The 15,622-nt window shown below is 49.5% G+C and overlaps 3 protein-coding genes across 7 annotated transcripts in view; 1 reads left to right on the top strand and 2 right to left on the bottom strand.

Annotated features, from left to right (window-relative positions):
- Window positions 1-6,273, bottom strand: part of LOC100116467 (pikachurin) — a 75,850-nt gene extending 69,577 nt beyond the window's left edge. For both annotated transcript variants that reach the window (XM_031929851.1, XM_031929852.1), the window contains exons 1-2: window positions 6,068-6,273; window positions 2,972-3,341 (exon numbers count right to left, since the gene is read on the bottom strand). In XM_031929851.1, the coding sequence (XP_031785711.1) occupies window positions 2,972-3,122 (151 nt within the window). In that variant the 5' untranslated portion in view covers window positions 3,123-3,341; window positions 6,068-6,273. The remainder of the gene's footprint in view (window positions 1-2,971; window positions 3,342-6,067) is intronic.
- LOC100116601 overlaps window positions 1-15,622 on the top strand; it is a 114,870-nt gene that overhangs the window by 65,609 nt on the left and 33,639 nt on the right. The window lies entirely within an intron of this gene.
- The window catches only part of LOC100116570 (putative ferric-chelate reductase 1 homolog), a 31,149-nt gene continuing 23,285 nt past the window's right edge, over window positions 7,759-15,622 (bottom strand). For all 4 annotated transcript variants that reach the window (XM_008210462.3, XM_008210463.4, XM_008210464.3 and 1 more), the window contains exons 5-12: window positions 14,077-14,274; window positions 13,905-14,000; window positions 13,677-13,833; window positions 12,840-13,069; window positions 12,201-12,441; window positions 11,769-11,881; window positions 11,039-11,152; window positions 7,759-10,234 (exon numbers count right to left, since the gene is read on the bottom strand). In XM_008210462.3, the coding sequence (XP_008208684.1) occupies window positions 10,094-10,234; window positions 11,039-11,152; window positions 11,769-11,881; window positions 12,201-12,441; window positions 12,840-13,069; window positions 13,677-13,833; window positions 13,905-14,000; window positions 14,077-14,274 (1,290 nt within the window). In that variant the 3' untranslated portion in view covers window positions 7,759-10,093. The remainder of the gene's footprint in view (window positions 10,235-11,038; window positions 11,153-11,768; window positions 11,882-12,200; window positions 12,442-12,839; window positions 13,070-13,676; window positions 13,834-13,904; window positions 14,001-14,076; window positions 14,275-15,622) is intronic.

Here is a 15,622-nt window from a genome sequence, read left to right as displayed (position 1 = left end):
CTACTATACATAGGTATTATAGAGGTATATAGAAGGTCTAAAACCATCAAAATAAAGGTAATTATGTCTAAGAATGTAATAAAAATTTGGTTCATTTATATGTATAAGTATTTATAAATTTTTAATGAAAAATTTTGATTTTAATTTCAAAGGTGGTGTGGCCCCTTAAACGTCGCGCAATTTCAATCCTCGCGCCGTGTTTATGCATCATCGACCCGGTCGTCTCTCGTTGTTGCGTTTTTCGTTTTGTTTTTCTCTCGGCGATCCCGAATTCTAGCAGCCGAGGGAAATTCGTTAAGGTCCGCGATTTTCGAGATAAATAAGAATATATCCGTCTCGAAAAGCCAATGCGTGAGCCTGCCGTGTCGGTCCATCAGCCAATAAACGAATTCACTCCATAACGCGCGGTGGGGCAGCCGAGCTTCATAAAGCCAGCGGCGCAACTAGCCCGCTCGGCATTTCTCGGGCATTCCTCCGCGACGAGAAGCTCTCGCGGAATCCGACAGCGAGAAAAAGAAGCAGAGGGGGCGAGAAATAGCGCGAGTCTGACCGCGCGTGAATAAGCTCGAATTGTGTCGAGCGCCCGAGGAAAATCTCGCGCGCGTCCAGACAGATATTTACTTATTTAATTCCCTTCCCCCCCATCCCTCTCTCTCTCTCTCTCTCTCTCTCTCTCTCTCTCTCTCTCTCTCTCTCTCTCTCACTTTCTTCAGCCGAGACACGCGAACAACAAAATCAAAATGAATAACGGGGCAGGGCCGAAAGAGCAAACGCGACGACGACTACTCCTCTCGAGACAAAGCGGCGACTCTGCAGCCGAGAGGACATTTTCAAAGAAAGACGGGAGGAGAAATTGAAGAGGAGAGGACGAGTACCTTGTCGTAGACTCGTGTAGCACACGGATACGGCGCAGCTGCACTTCTCTCTATCTTACTCTGGGCGCGAAATTGAAAAATGGAAAGTTGAAACGAGGATGAAATTGAAAATTCGCGCGTCTGCCGGAAAGAGCTTGCGGCTCTTTCTTTGCGCCTCGGGTGCTTTCATTTTTAAATAGTTGTGCTGCACGACAGTTGATATTCGGCGCGAGTATCCGGTTACACAAAAGCGTCGCGCATCAGATTTTCGCCGATCGCGTTCCCCTTTGCTCTCCGTGGATTATACATGACGTTTGTTTTTTTCCGTTCGGAAGCCGAGGGATAAAAAATTCAGAATTTTACATGACGGCCAGCTGTTACGCTTTATTTGTACACGTCAGGCACCGAAGTATCTACTATTTTTTCATCGCGCGGATCCCCGCGCGCCGGAGCTTTTTTTACTCCGGTTGATGTTTCATTAATTTGTACACGCAAATTCGGGCTTATTTAAAAGCTTATCACGCTTATAAATTCAACGAATCGCGTCTAGACGCGTCGTCGCGACTAATTAAACTCGAACGTATAAATTCAGATTATGTAACTTCGACGAGATGAGAAATCTATTTCGGAGATTTAAGCCAGAAGGAGGCCACGCGCTCGTGCGTAATATTTGACTTTCCTTAATTCGGCTTTTAGCGACGATTGATGCGTCGCGAGTGTCGTTGCCTCGGGGATGAAGAGTCGTCGCGGATTCCAATTGCTGGAGTTAACGCGAACTTTGTTTCTCGGATGTGAGAGCTGCGATTTTTTCGACTTCGTTATACACAACGGGTATACGTCAAGCCGATTTTGGCCGGACTGACGTTTCAATTATAATAATTTCTTTCCTCTGTATACGCGTATTTTAATTTCCAGTCGAGCTCCGTTCAACGTTGGATACGCTCGAAAATTCAGCAACTAAAAAATCGAATTCCGGTACAAAACGTGTACATTTTTTTCAATTCAAAGATTTTTGGCAAAGCTCGCGCGCGCGATGTTTTTAATTGAAGCTCCGCGACTGCAAGCTCCCTCTTTGACGAACGCCGGGGAATAATAACGATCGCGGGAATTTTTAGCGTTGTTAGGCACACGTCAAGGGCCTCTTAACGTAACGACTCTCGGCTGGCCTGCCGGCCGAGCGATACGCCGCCTCGCGGCACAAAGCTCCGCCGCCAGCGTTATTAATTGCTTTCTGGCCATTAGCAAATTGAGCCTGACCCGCGCCGCGCCGCGCAGGAGTTTACCATTAGCATTAATGCGAGCGTCGGGACTGTGCTCTCCGCTGTCCTTAGATGCGGCCGCAGAGACTGGACGCCGGAGCGAGAACATGCATCTGCGTGTAATTTGTGTGCTTCGATCCGGCTTCGGAGAGATTTCGACGACGACTGTGATCGCGATTAACGACTCGTCGCGCAAACGGCTGTATACTATCGAAATATGTCCTCGATGCGCATACGCGATCAGAGTCCCCAAGTGCGGGTGGCTCTATTAGGCGAGCAGCCCCCACACACACGCGCGCGAGCTCGTCGAGTGATTCAACGGCGCGCGCAGTGGTCGTAAAATTTAGCGTCCCGATCATCGGGATCTCTCGCATAATGCCCTGTGATGAATACCGGAACCCCGGCCGTGAACTTGCGCAGAGGAAGTCGCTCTATCAGGTGTAATAAACTCCGCGGCGCGCTTAGGAATTTTTATCCTCTATATTATACTCGGAGGGAGAGCAATACGCTCTTTTCATCGTCCGACCAAACTCGGACCGCGACTACTGCACGTGTGCGTGGACTGCAGCCGTATTCAAGTTCATATATGAAGCGGCTGCTGCAACTGCGGCGCAATTAAAACCTCGCGTGCGCGCGCGTGCGAGGAAATTAAAACAGCAGTGTCGCGCGCGCGCGCGGAGCTTTATTGCGAGTAGCGCCTTTGATCGCGAGCTTATTTTCCGCCAAATCGTTGCTCAAAGATTCGATTGTTTCGAGAGCTTCGGGCTGCCGTGTATCGCGTTCATTCGTATAATTGGTTCTGTCATTTCGGTTCGAACGATCAACGACTAAAGTATCTACAAAAACAGCATATCCTACCTTGAAAAGCGGCTTCGAAGCTGGTCTTCTCCTCGGCCAAATCGGCGTCCTTGTCACTGGTCGTGGTGAGGGCAACAGCTTCGATGCTCTGCAGGAGGCAGCAGCAGCTCATAGCTGCCAGGACGAGCCAACGGCTATAGTGTCCGGCCATCGTGTCGACCCTCGCACATACACTCCGAGAATGCACCGATCCTTCGGCTCCTCGCTCTATAGCTCTATCCCTTTCTCTGTCTCGCGGCGGATTCTCACACGCGCGGATCAAGCCTCATCGGGGAAGCTTGCAGGGGCCGCGGCCCGCTCTACGCTTATTCACTCGCGCACTGACACTTTTCCGCGTATGCACGACGCTGTTGCCTGAAACCTGGCTGGGCTGAAAGGAATTTTAGCTCGTATATTATGTGATGCATTGTTTTCGCAGACAGCGAGTTCGGCTCCGAGGAGAATCTTCGTGAGTAAAATGCAGAAGAGAATTCATTAGTCCCGAAAGCTCTGGACTGTATAGCGGATCGTGACGAGCGGGCGATAAAGCTCCGCCTGTTCGTCGCGTGAAAGACGCGCATAGGTCACGAAAGTTCGGCCGCGCGTTTACGTTTGATATTCGCGGCACGCGCTTTGAAGGGCGAAACTTGGCTGGCGATGACGATTCCCAAACTTGCCTGCTACACTCGGACCCTTCCCCTACCGGTGCGGGGAATCCAATTTTCCGGGAAGAACAAGACGGGCAAGTTTCCTTCTCTCACCAGCAGGCGACGGCGACGGGGCGATGCCTGGATATTTAGACGGATGTCCCTGTAATTATAATTGGTTTATTTTTCGCCCACGCGCCGCCTGCTGCTTGTGTGTACGTATATACTCAACGTCCTTCTTTCGCCTCGTTTCTCGCGGCTATCGATCGCTCGCTCGGTGTTGTATATCGTATAGTCTGGACGAGACGGAAGCTCGAGTGCGTAAACGGACTTATTATAAACGGATTCATCGGCCGGGCAATTACCTCTCGGCGACGCTAACGAAGACCGCAGCGGACCATGAAAACGTGATGGGAGTACCGACGAATTTATTCCCTCTCCCTGTGTTTAAATCCTGCACACGTATGCGTACACTCTGTCACGCGAAAATCGCGATTTTATTCCGTCGTTGATTCATGACCCTTCGCGCACACACAGACACAGGCACACACCTCGGCCACGTAAACGCTTGGGAAATGGATATTTTCTCTCAGCCGTACGTCTGGCTTTTGTTGTTTGTTTGGCCGGACGGCTCTTTTTTTCGCGGCGGAAAAAATCGAGCTGGCCCGCGGAGCGTTCATTATTGCGACGGCCAGAAACGTTTTGATGGGCGAATACAGGGGCGCAGAAGGAAATGGACGCTGCGTTTGCGAAAATTGAAGTCGGACCGCGCTCGCGAGAGCTATGTGAATCATTAAGTTCGACGGGATTGGATTTTCACGGTGAATACAGCGAGCGGCCATTAGCGAGTGTCTGTGAAAAAAAAAAAACGAAAAGAAAGATTCCTTGCTACATACGAAAGAGGTGCAGGCCATTAACTCAAAGTTTCAATTTTAACGCGGGCGTAAAAGCCTCTCCTCGCTGAAATTTCCGATGGGTTATTAGAGACCTCGAGATCGCGAGAATCCGACGAAAGCACTCGTCGTCGGGAGTGCGCGAACGCTAATCGCCATAATTACGAGAATAAGTGCCTGTACATTACGATGTACATCGATATCCGGCAACTTCAAAAAAACAATTTCTCGGCTCGTCCCCGTCGGCGAAACCGAATATGGACACAAGGAGGACCAATAATAATAAACGGCTCTCTCGAGTTTCTCCCGTCAGCCGAGTAACCCAAGACTTGCGCGCTCAAAAAGAACGCTGTAATTTCACGTCGCGGGACTCGGAAATCGCTCGGCGAGGACGCGCGCGCTAAACACCTTGAATTTCGGCGGTGTCGAGTTGTGGGCCGCGACATCGGATATTATATACCCGCGACGACGTTCCCCCGGACAAATCCAAGGCGCGTAAGGAGATACTTTATACAGAGCAGAGGCGCGCGGGTAATTCAATGAGGGCCTGCGTCTATCCAGTGTGTTTAGCAATTCGAAGTCAGCGACCGAGAGAGAAGCTGTTGACTTTTATCATACGCGATGCATGCATAGGTACCCTCGTCATCGGAGAATTCGTTCGCGCAAATAGGCGAAAGGAGACCCCCATATCGTCGGAGTTAATTAGCAAATACTCGACGCATCGGGCGAAACGCGAGATACCGGGAAATTACGGAATTGCCCGAGCCATTGGGAGTTTCGGCGCGGTGCTCGTAAAAAAAAACCAGTCATAAAACACGACGATAAAAGCTCCTGTTATTCGAGTGATTTTATTATACAGTCGCGTTATATGTTTGATTGCCCAGAATCCCATCGCTCGGACAGCGCGCGCGTAAAAAACGAGAAAAATTGAGGATCGAGAGAGAGAGAGAGAGAGAGAGAGAGAGCTTTATTTATCAACGAAAACCGAGAGCTTTTTTACGGCTCCGATCGCGGTTTAACGTCGCACAGCTTCCCTCTTTTGATCCGCGCGAACCTCGTGTGTGTGGGTGTGCGGCGTACGGCGAGAGAGACGCTCCAGTGGGCTAATCGTTCCTCTCCACATACTCCGTTAACAGAAAAAAAGCACGAAACACACCCCGACGACGACACTCGCTCCACACAGCCCCCCCCCCCCCCCCCCCACACACACACACACATAATAGGCCTCGGTTATCGCCGCTATTCTCCAACGATGCGTCGAGCGAAGGAATGCTCGTCCTCTCTTCCCCTGTATCGGACCTCGGCGGCGGCGGCTCCTTCTCCGCACTCCGGAACGATAAATCGCGCCGCCATAGCTGAGAGGCATTCCCACGTAGTGTACGTAGTACTATAACATAGCACGCGCGCGCGCGCAGCGAAGACGGGGGAGGTCTAAATAAATGGCCCGCCGGCTTGATCCTCCTGTGTATGTGGGTGTGAGTGCGCGCGCGCGGGAGAGAGACGTTTCTTTCTCGAGGCTCGAGCTTGCAACGGCACAGGGAGATTCTCCTCGGAGCTTTCCTTCCTCGGTGCAGTACCTGCGAGTCGCTGACGGTGAAGACGGGGCAGCACAGAACGCGAAAACAAACACTCGCAGAGAGAAAAGGATCTCCCGCTCACTCGGCTTCTCGGTGAGACACGGAACGAGAGGAGAGTAAGAGAGGAGAGAGAGAGAGAGAGCTCGGTCGCGCGCGGCCGCCAGCAGCGTGATCGCCGGCCGGTGTCTTCAATCGAACTGCGGGGCTCGAACGACGGTGGCGCCTCGAAGCTCCGTGCAGCTCCCCACCGGAAAGCCGAGCGACTTTCTGCGCCGAAGCGGGGCTGGCCGCACATAGCGAGCGAGATAGAGAGCCCAGACAGGTAGCTTGCAGGTGTAGTACGCACACTTCTCTTCCTCCCTCTCCGACGCGCCTGTGCGTGTGCTTCTGCGAGGACTGCGAGGCGCACTCGTAGCTTTCGTCCGATGTATAAAAAATGCGCTCTTTCTCTCCGGCCCGTAAACGAGCCCTTGCAGCTTTAACGCACCTGTGGACGTACAAAACGCTCGAGGTACATCATGCGCGGCGTTAGGCCTGCTCCCGTGTATTATTCCATTGCGCGCCATAACTCTCATTCTCTCGCGTACTCCGCTCTGATATGATGATGCCATACGGGAGGGGCTGTATAGACGGAGAGAGAGAGAGAGCCTACATCGATGCGCGCGCGCGCTCCGCCATGGTGTTTCTTTCGCGCCGACGTCGTGTGCGGCCACCCTATACACTGCTGCCGTCGCGAGTCATTTAAAGGTAGCTGGGAAGATAGAGAGCGAGAAAGAGAGAGAGAGAGAGAGAGAGAGAGAGAGAGAGAGAGAGAGAAGTGGGATTATACTCGCTGCAGCAGCCCTCTCATTTCCTTCGTCGAAGCTTTATTGTGCGCGTCTTGTGTCTTCTTCGGCTTTTCGCGCGAGCCGCGGGCTTCCTTCATTGCGCCGCAGATGAAAGACGACACGAAACTGTGGGCTGGTGGCGACTGACGATGATTTTTCAATAGGTAACCAGCTTATAAAAAAAACGAAACGCCGTATGCTTCTTTTGATAAGAGCCTTTTTTTATCAAGGATGCGTGAGCGTATAAGAGGATGAAAAATTGTTGAAAATTTTCCGTGAAATGCTGAATCCCCATTTAGTTGTCGGATGTAGGTACTGAATGACGAGCACACTCGTATGAATATAATATTTTCCTATATGAAATGAATTTGTAACAAACGCGCGAACTGCGAAGTATTTCGTTGTAAATTTTCGATGCGACGGGTGAATAAAGTCAGCGGTCTCGTAGAGCGGATGTAACTTTTTGTACAATGGAACAGGGACAAAGTAATTTTTTCCTAGTTTACCTAGCGGGAGGGTCGATAGGCGACTCGTAGAAAGTAGTTCAACTGAAAAAATGCATCGGCGGAATACGTAATGAGTACCTTTTGAAATTCGCTCCGCCGACTGACGGATAATATGACTTTTGTAAATGAGACTATGCGCTTTCGGAGGAAGGTTAATTTTTCTCCCCGAAGTCGAGTTGATTTTTCCGTCCGCCGATTAATTCGCAATCAAGCGGTATTCTTTAATTCGTTATGAATAATTGGATTTATTCGTTTTTGTAGCGAAATTATTATCGAATCATTCGATAGCGTCAATCACTGCTGAGCACGATATTACCGTCAAAGGTAGCGTTGAAGTTAGTTTTTCCAAAGGCCCACGTTTTGAAGTAAAAATATTTATTATTCGTTATATTTGAAGTTTGCATTTGATAAAAATAGATAGTATATATGGTCTAAGTACATGATCTTGTGTGCAACACTGCTTATATTAATCTTCGAGTATTCTCGCTCTGTATACATGTATGCATGTTGTTTATGTTTCGATTCTCAGCGCGCATAAGGTGCGCGGCGTGTCGTAAATTCAACGTACACTCTGATTAAAATTTTCATCCCGAATGATAAACTTAATAATTAGGGATACGAACAAGCTTACACGACGTGAAGAACATAAACACACTGCAAGTCTAATACTGCGAAGATCAGCATCATAAATTAAACCTTAATTAAGTACGTACAATGTTGGGTTATACATAATAATATCGCTGGAACTTAACGCTCTATACGGATACATTCGTTTTTATGACTTATGAGAGTAGTACAAGTGGTTCGTATAATATCGCAGAATGTAGTAGTAGTAGTGTAAAAAATAAAAATTATATGATTGAACACTTTATGTAACTCTACATTTTTCTTGAATTTCCTATATATCGAAAAGGAATGCGCTTCGTTGTACGTTTTACAATGAATATGATCGACATTGCTGTATGATTGTATGAGATTGCACCACGTTTTCCAACTCTTCAACATTGCAGATAATTGGTTTCCTTTACGATATTTATAATGGAACTGTAATGGCGAAAATTCTACGATATTCTTTTTCAACATGCAGCATTGTTCGAAAGTATGCCATGGCAGAATTACGCGAATTTCGAAATTCATCATAACGTGATCCAAACTACTTTGCTGTACATTTTACGATGATGTCCATAGCGCTCTGCGCGCATTCTCTTATACCTCAAAAATGCGGCTACCGAACGAGTAGCTTTATTAAAAACCTTAGGCTAGAGAAAATATAAAATAACTTTTACAATCTTATCGGTAATAAATATTAAATTTAATAAAAACTTGGTAGAATTATGTTTACGACAAATTTTCCTTGTAAGTCGATGAATAAACTTTATTATATATTCAAATTCGTCCTGTCAACGTTTTCCGCCTGTCAGTGCTGAATAAAAAACGTAGATTTTTCAAAATGCTTTCCTCTCCGAACGACCTTTTTCATGTGCGCGGAATACATTATCGAATTTACCGTACAAAGAAGTCTCTCTAGAAATACGCGACGTTCCCCAGTGAACGTGAATTAAAAGCATCCGTCAAAAAAAAAAAAAAAAATCACTCCTCCATTATCACCACGACGAAATAGCTCATCCCCCACGTAATACCGCAAGATGAGCGCCGCCGTAACGTCAATGAAGATGAAGATGAAGATGAAATGATAAAAAAAAAGAGAAAATAGCACTATAAACTGCCTCAATAATAAGCGCAATAAATAGGATCCATCGCTCGGAGAAATGGCCGAAGTATAAAATGGAGCCCTCTCCCTCCCTCCCTTTGGAACAATGAAGGCTCGTCGCGAGGCGGCAGCAACGAAAAGAAAGAGAGAGAGAGAGAGAGAGAGAGAGAGAGAGAGCGCTAAAGATTTCGCGCGATCGTCGTAATCTCGAAAGGGCCGACGCTATATACCAGCGTAGCAGCAGCAGCAGCAACGGCTGAGAGAGCGAAGACTTTTAAAGTGGAGCGACCGCGGCGTCTTTCTTTTCGCTCAAAGCCTCTCGGTGTGTGGCGCTCCTTTACGCCTCGGCTTTTCTTTTCCCCCTTTCTTTCGCTCCATACTCTACTTTTTTTTTTCCTTCCGCTGCAAAACTGGACACTTTTCGCGCTACTTTGAAGTGGAGCTGTGTCTTTTATTCGTGACACGAGGAAAATTTTTCCTCTCGCTCTCCGTCTCATTCGCGGATTGAATTTCCCGATGCTTTTTTCAATTACACCGATGCATCCCTTGCATTAACCATTTACGATCGCGGCTGCCGCGCGAAAATCCCGAGACGAAAAGGTAAAAGAGAGAGAGAGAGAGAGAGAGAGAGAGAGAGAGAGAGAGAGAGAGAGAGAACACGCAGCTCGCGATCGACGCACAGCGTTGTTGTAAAAAGGTATATGGCACACGCGTATAGCGCTCCGCAGGCGGGGGAAAGGAAAAATAGCCGAGGGAAAAAAGCTCTCGAAACATACAGAAGCCGCACGTCCGAGAGGAGTCGGCGTTATAACGCACAGCGGCAAATACTGCGAGCGGGCCAGTTATACGAGGGCTCGTATAAACTCTCTCGCACGCTCACTCGCTCTTCCTTTCCTCTTTTATTTATACAAGCCGATTCGGCGATTTACTGCCGCGATGCCGCGGCTCTTTCCACCAGGCCGTGCGTCGAGGGGTACGGGACTCAGTTGCTCTTGAAGTTGTCGGTGAAACTGTCCCAGGAGTCCTTAATGGGGGCGAGCACTGCGATGACGACGAGGGCCGCACAGAGGAGGACCACCACGACGAAGTAGACGCCGAAGACGAGCTTCCGCAGGCCGGCGTGCTGAAAAAGGAGATTTTCTTTTTAGTTATCGCTCTAGCTGCCGTCGCGGAATTGCGGACAGGAGGATCGATCCGCGCGGAGACCGGCTAATTACCGGGCTATCGCAGCAGTCGGCGGGGATTTGCGAGGCTCGATTCCGGACTGCCGCTTTTTTCCTCCTACTTTCATCGGCGAGGGGATTAAGAACGCCTCATTTATTCCCGGGTTTCGTTATTTTTAATCCCTTTATCGGGATTAAGCGTCCGAGGCATATGCGCCTATACAAATATTGACTTTCGATTTTCGCAAACAGGATAGATCGATCGATCCTTTTACTCTTTTCAATGATCGCGAGAAAGAGAATGTAACACTCTGCGTCTGACCGTATCCGACTCCGACTACTTGCAAACTCCATCAGCGAGTACATCTCGCGAGGAGCTGAATTTTTTAAGCTAATCTTTCTTACGTTCTAGAAAATAATGGCGCGCAGAGGTCACGTCGTCGGTTCTATTTTCCGAGCTCTCTCTCCCCCCCTCTCTCTCTCTCTCTCTCTCTCTCTCTCTCTCTCGTGGGTATCATCTCGCCTTTCCTTAACTTTTATCCAAAGTAAAGTTTATATACACGCGCGCGAACTTCTGGCGGCCCGCATATCCGTCGTATTTCAAATTTCCCTCTGCGCGTTTCGTTGTTAAAACTATATTTCTCTCTCTCGAAGAGGAAGAAGCCAGCGCGCTTGTAATCCGGAATTTAAACGAAGATTACAGCCGAAAGCGCGGGATGGAGAAAAAAATTTATAGGAAGGCGAGCAATTTCGCCGGGACTTACCGGGGCGTCTCGTCTCGCGTCCGGATGCGTCATGGAATTGCGGGCGTGCACGTCCTTCATGGGGAAGGAATTCACCCTCTGGCTTCCCTGCTTGTCCGAGGCGCAGCCGGCGAACTGCAAAAATGCAAATCTCGTGATGTCAGCGCTCCTCCTGTGTGTGTGCGCAGCTCGTCGGCTTTTAGTCGCAGCACGAGCGGCGAATTTCTCACGAGCGGTAGGGCCTCACCCAAAACCACCCCACACTCGTGCAATTTGCCCAAAAAAGGCATCACCGACGTTTTGCATGAAATGCTCTTTTTTCATTTTATAGCTAGCCGCTCGTGTAAAAAGACACTCGGTGCTACTCTCTCGGACGGAATATCGTGTTATACGCGGTTCACTCGAATAATAATAATAATTTCAATGATAAAGTCATTGCACAATATGCAAACGGGAATTTCCAAATAACTAACAGGCCGCGTTCCATTAGCCCTGTAACCGCGTGCTCTTCTCGAAAACGGCTTCAGTACGCGCGAGTCTTTTTTTTCTTCTCTCGGCGCGTGTGAGAGGAGGTAGAATTTCGTTCTCTGGCGAGGCTCTTGAAAGAGCACAAAAATAACGCCAGTAAAACGCGGCGAAGTGTCGTGTGCGCGAGAGAGTATAGCACTTGGAGCTCCATCAATTATCGAGCATTAAGCGCTCGTAAAGCTTGCGGGAAAAAGAATAACACTGCAGAGAATATGCGTCTTACCGTGAGGACGAGATGAGTTAGCACGTGGAAGGCGACGTAGGCCACGAGTATCCAGTCGACCCACTCGGGCAGCTTGGCCTTCGACAGTCTCACAGCGAAGAATATGGCGATTACTGCAAGAGCGAATATCGTCCATATAATACTGTAGTGTATGTGGCCTTTTCCCGATTATAATTTTGACACACACACACACACAGAGAGAGAGAGACGCGTTGAAGTTGCGCCGAAGCCGACGTGCGTGCTTAAATCTGGATTAGACGCTATAACCAAGTTGAAACTACGGCCAATTTATCCGGTTATCAATTTAGCAAGTTGCTCTCTCACGGAACTATCGAGGGCCTCCCCCCGTACTATAATCCCCCGGCTGGATTCATTTTTCGAACTTTACACCCACGCGCTTGCATTAAACCGTATATGGATTCGTATACTCACTTCCGCAAATGTGGGCGGCGTTACCGACGAACCAGTGAGCCCAGTTGAAGAGAGCTCGCTTCGGCGCGCCGGGATGAGGCCTCATGGCCGCCATGAACGGCTGGATGAAGCAGAGGATCGTCGTGGCCAGACCCACCGAGGCGTGATACGTCGCCGAGCTCCAGGACTCGAGCTCGACGAAGATGATGACGAAGGCCGCGAGCGTCATCGACCACGTGAGGAACATGAAGAATCGATGCCACTGTGGAAAATCCAAAATCTCATTAGTTCCGTGTGACAAGTTCGCCGGGTCCTGCATTTATGCATTTCATCGCGGCGCAATAAAGCTTTCGCCTATGGGACGAATCGAGCGGAATTATCATAAAATCGGGCTCGATTCTGCGAAATATCGGAAGGAGAGAGGCAAGAAGAAGCCTCTCGGCGTCGCCCCCGATCGATTTAATACGGCAATTCGCCGACGAGAGCTTTTCACGCTGAACGGTATTCCGCAGCCCGATACAATTGCTCCCCGGGCCAATTGCGAAAAATTGCCCCTGTACAGCTGCCTACAGTCCCGTGCGGTCGGGCTGATTACTTTCCTTTCGCTTCGCAGAGGGGCGGTAATTATTTAATTAAAAAAAAGAAGACGGATGCACTCACCGCGAACCACTGATCCTTGCCGCAGAGCTGGGAGGCCACCCAGGTCTGTCTGTAGTACCTCGCGAGCAGCATGCCGACGGAGGCGGTTCCTATCCAGGACGCCAACATGAGACCGCCGTGGATGCGGATGAGGAGGTCGCTCGCCGAGCCCAGGCCTGAGCCGACGTCCGAGAGGAGCTTCGGCTCGCCGGAACTGGCCTTGCCGATGTCGTGGTAGCCCACGGAGCCCTCTGTTCGGGTTGAAAAAGCGCTTGAGTTTTAACCGAAATTCGGGCAGTTTAGAACAATGCTCCGTTGTTCGTTCTTTGCAAATTGAGTTTTGATTTGAGTTTGTGTTCTCGAAAAAGCCATTTAACAATGAAAAGGTGCGAGCACCCACGCGTACGCAACAACGGACGTCGAGTATCAAATAATAAACGTGCGCTGAAAGCTTTCAGGCGCGCAGAGCTTCGTATAGTGATTTTTCGAGCTCGACCGCTCGCAAGCTTGTATAAATTAGCACGTCTGCTGCAGTGTATTTTAATTCCTTCGAGTTACACTTCGAGCAATCACTCGGAGAAATGGAATAATAATCAGCTTGATTAATCGAATTTCCCCGATTGACCCGCTCTCGCGTGCGGTATAGTCCAAGTCGGGCAAGTGCATGCAAAATACTTTCGATTAGTTGCGCTTCGTCCGCGGCGGGCTTTAATTATACCGCTTCGTTTAAAATTCCGAATAACACAGGGGCAAACGCTCGCTGGCGATTCGCCAGAAAATTAGCGCGCATTATCAGACCTTGATAAAATAAAAGCTCACACTTCATTATACTGCACGAATCGTTCGAGAAGGACGTACCTTTGAGGCTGCTACCAGCGGCGAGAAGCAGGTGATAGGGCTTGGAGACGAGGTCGAACTGCCGACCCTCGACGACCGTTATCTTGTTGCGCGAGAACCTGCAGGTGAGGATGCCGTCTTGCGCAGAGCCGGACAGCAGATCCACGGAGTTCGACGGCTGTACGCGGCAAAGAATCACGATTATAACGATGTACGATAAGATCACGATCACTCTCGGCGAGGACTCACCTTGGCGATGCGCCTGTTACGCTTGCCCTCGTTCCATGACATCTGGAGGGAGACTCGATCGTTTCTGTTCTCGCACTCGACCACGCTGTCGTCGCCCTGTGGACAAACGCGAGCGTTAGTGAGATTCGTCGAGTCGATACACATTTTTATACGATCGTTTCGAAATACTCGCCATTTTCGTGTCATCGGAAAGCCCGACAGCGACGTACTGCGCGTCGGTGGCTTGCATCTCGAAGATGTAGCGCTCGCCCTCGACGAGGACCGAGACCGCGGCTCGGCAGTTCTTCTGGTCGACGCAGCCGTCGGCCAGGCCGAAGCAGTTCTTGGTCGAGCCGCAGCCCTCGTAGAACGCGTTGGTCGGGGCGTTGTCCTGCGGGCAAGAGGAGGAGGAGATGAGGATTCTACGGTTTTACGTATCATCGAAAACGGAGCTTTACGCGCCGCCGTAATCGTATACTCTTTATCGGCGCGCCGTAGAGGAGGGGGAAGATTGCCGGATTCCTTTTCGCGTTCTTGGCTTTCATGGGCCTCCCAGACGCTGATACATTTTTTACGCGGCCCGTTATATTCGCTCTTCTCCGTTTACGAAGCTTACATCAGTGTTCCTTGTGTAACTCACATGCGCATAGGGAAAAGGGTTACACAGGCGAATGTTTTTTTTTTCGAAAAATAAGCTGCATACAAGCTCAGCAATACACTCCATCGCGCCGTTTTTCCCTGAATTCTCTCTCTCGAGATTTCACTTTTTGCGCACGTAACCGCGGAGACATTCGAGAGCAAGGATAAAACTCGCCTTTAGTTCTGCCATACAACAGCTGCTTGTGAACTATCGCGCGCGAGCGACGATAAAAAAAAAGCGCGTGGACAACTTTCTAGCGGCACTAAAAACCGTACACATCGTAATAAGCATGTCGGCTTTACGAGCGGCAAAAATGAAACTCGCCACATTATGTATCTATCGTCGCAAAAACTGTGGCCTATCCCACAGCCAGCGAACGATGTATACAGGTGTGTATAAAAAAAATATCGAAAATTCAATACACCCACATCGAAACCGGAGCGACCTTCCAACCCAACAACGCTCCTCACCCCTTCGGGTTAATTACGCAAACGCGTCCTGCGCAGAGAGGATAATAAAAACACTCGTTCCCAGCTCGTCCTTGAATCCGCGCGATAACATCCCGAACCGCAACGGCTTCCATTATCCGCTCTTTCCCACACGCGCCTTGTGAGACACGCGAGACTTCCGCCATCGCGTTTCCCGTTGACGCTATATACGCACCTTATAACAAAGGAACTTCGTAGTTATACACTCGCGCGCGCGCGCGCGCGGAAGAATTCATCATCGCGGCGACGATACGCGACGCTTCAATTTCAGCCGGCGAGTTTCGCGAGTTTATAACGACCTGCCTGGTCTCTCTGCTGCAGCTTTTCTGTATATACGCCTTGTATGCCTGTATATGCAGGTAAAGGGATAAGACGCGCGCGGGGCGCATAGTTTGAAGGAAATCTCCCGGCAACTTGCAAATCAAAGCGTTCCAGCGCGCCGCGACAAAGACGAGAGGGATTAGGGCTAAGGCAAGCGCATGACGCGGATAAGCGATTTTCTGGCCGGGAAATTTTTCGCTGGTGCTGCGGCGCATTATTTTAACGTTCGGAGTGTTATATATCCATGGTTGACGAAAGTAACGAGGGCTGTCGTCGACTCGCTCGATTGA

The sequence above is a fragment of the Nasonia vitripennis genome, chromosome 4 (assembly GCF_009193385.2).
Source record: "Nasonia vitripennis strain AsymCx chromosome 4, Nvit_psr_1.1, whole genome shotgun sequence".
NCBI classification, from domain to species: Eukaryota; Metazoa; Arthropoda; class Insecta; order Hymenoptera; family Pteromalidae; genus Nasonia; species Nasonia vitripennis.
This window is presented reverse-complemented; position numbering and strand designations above follow the sequence as displayed.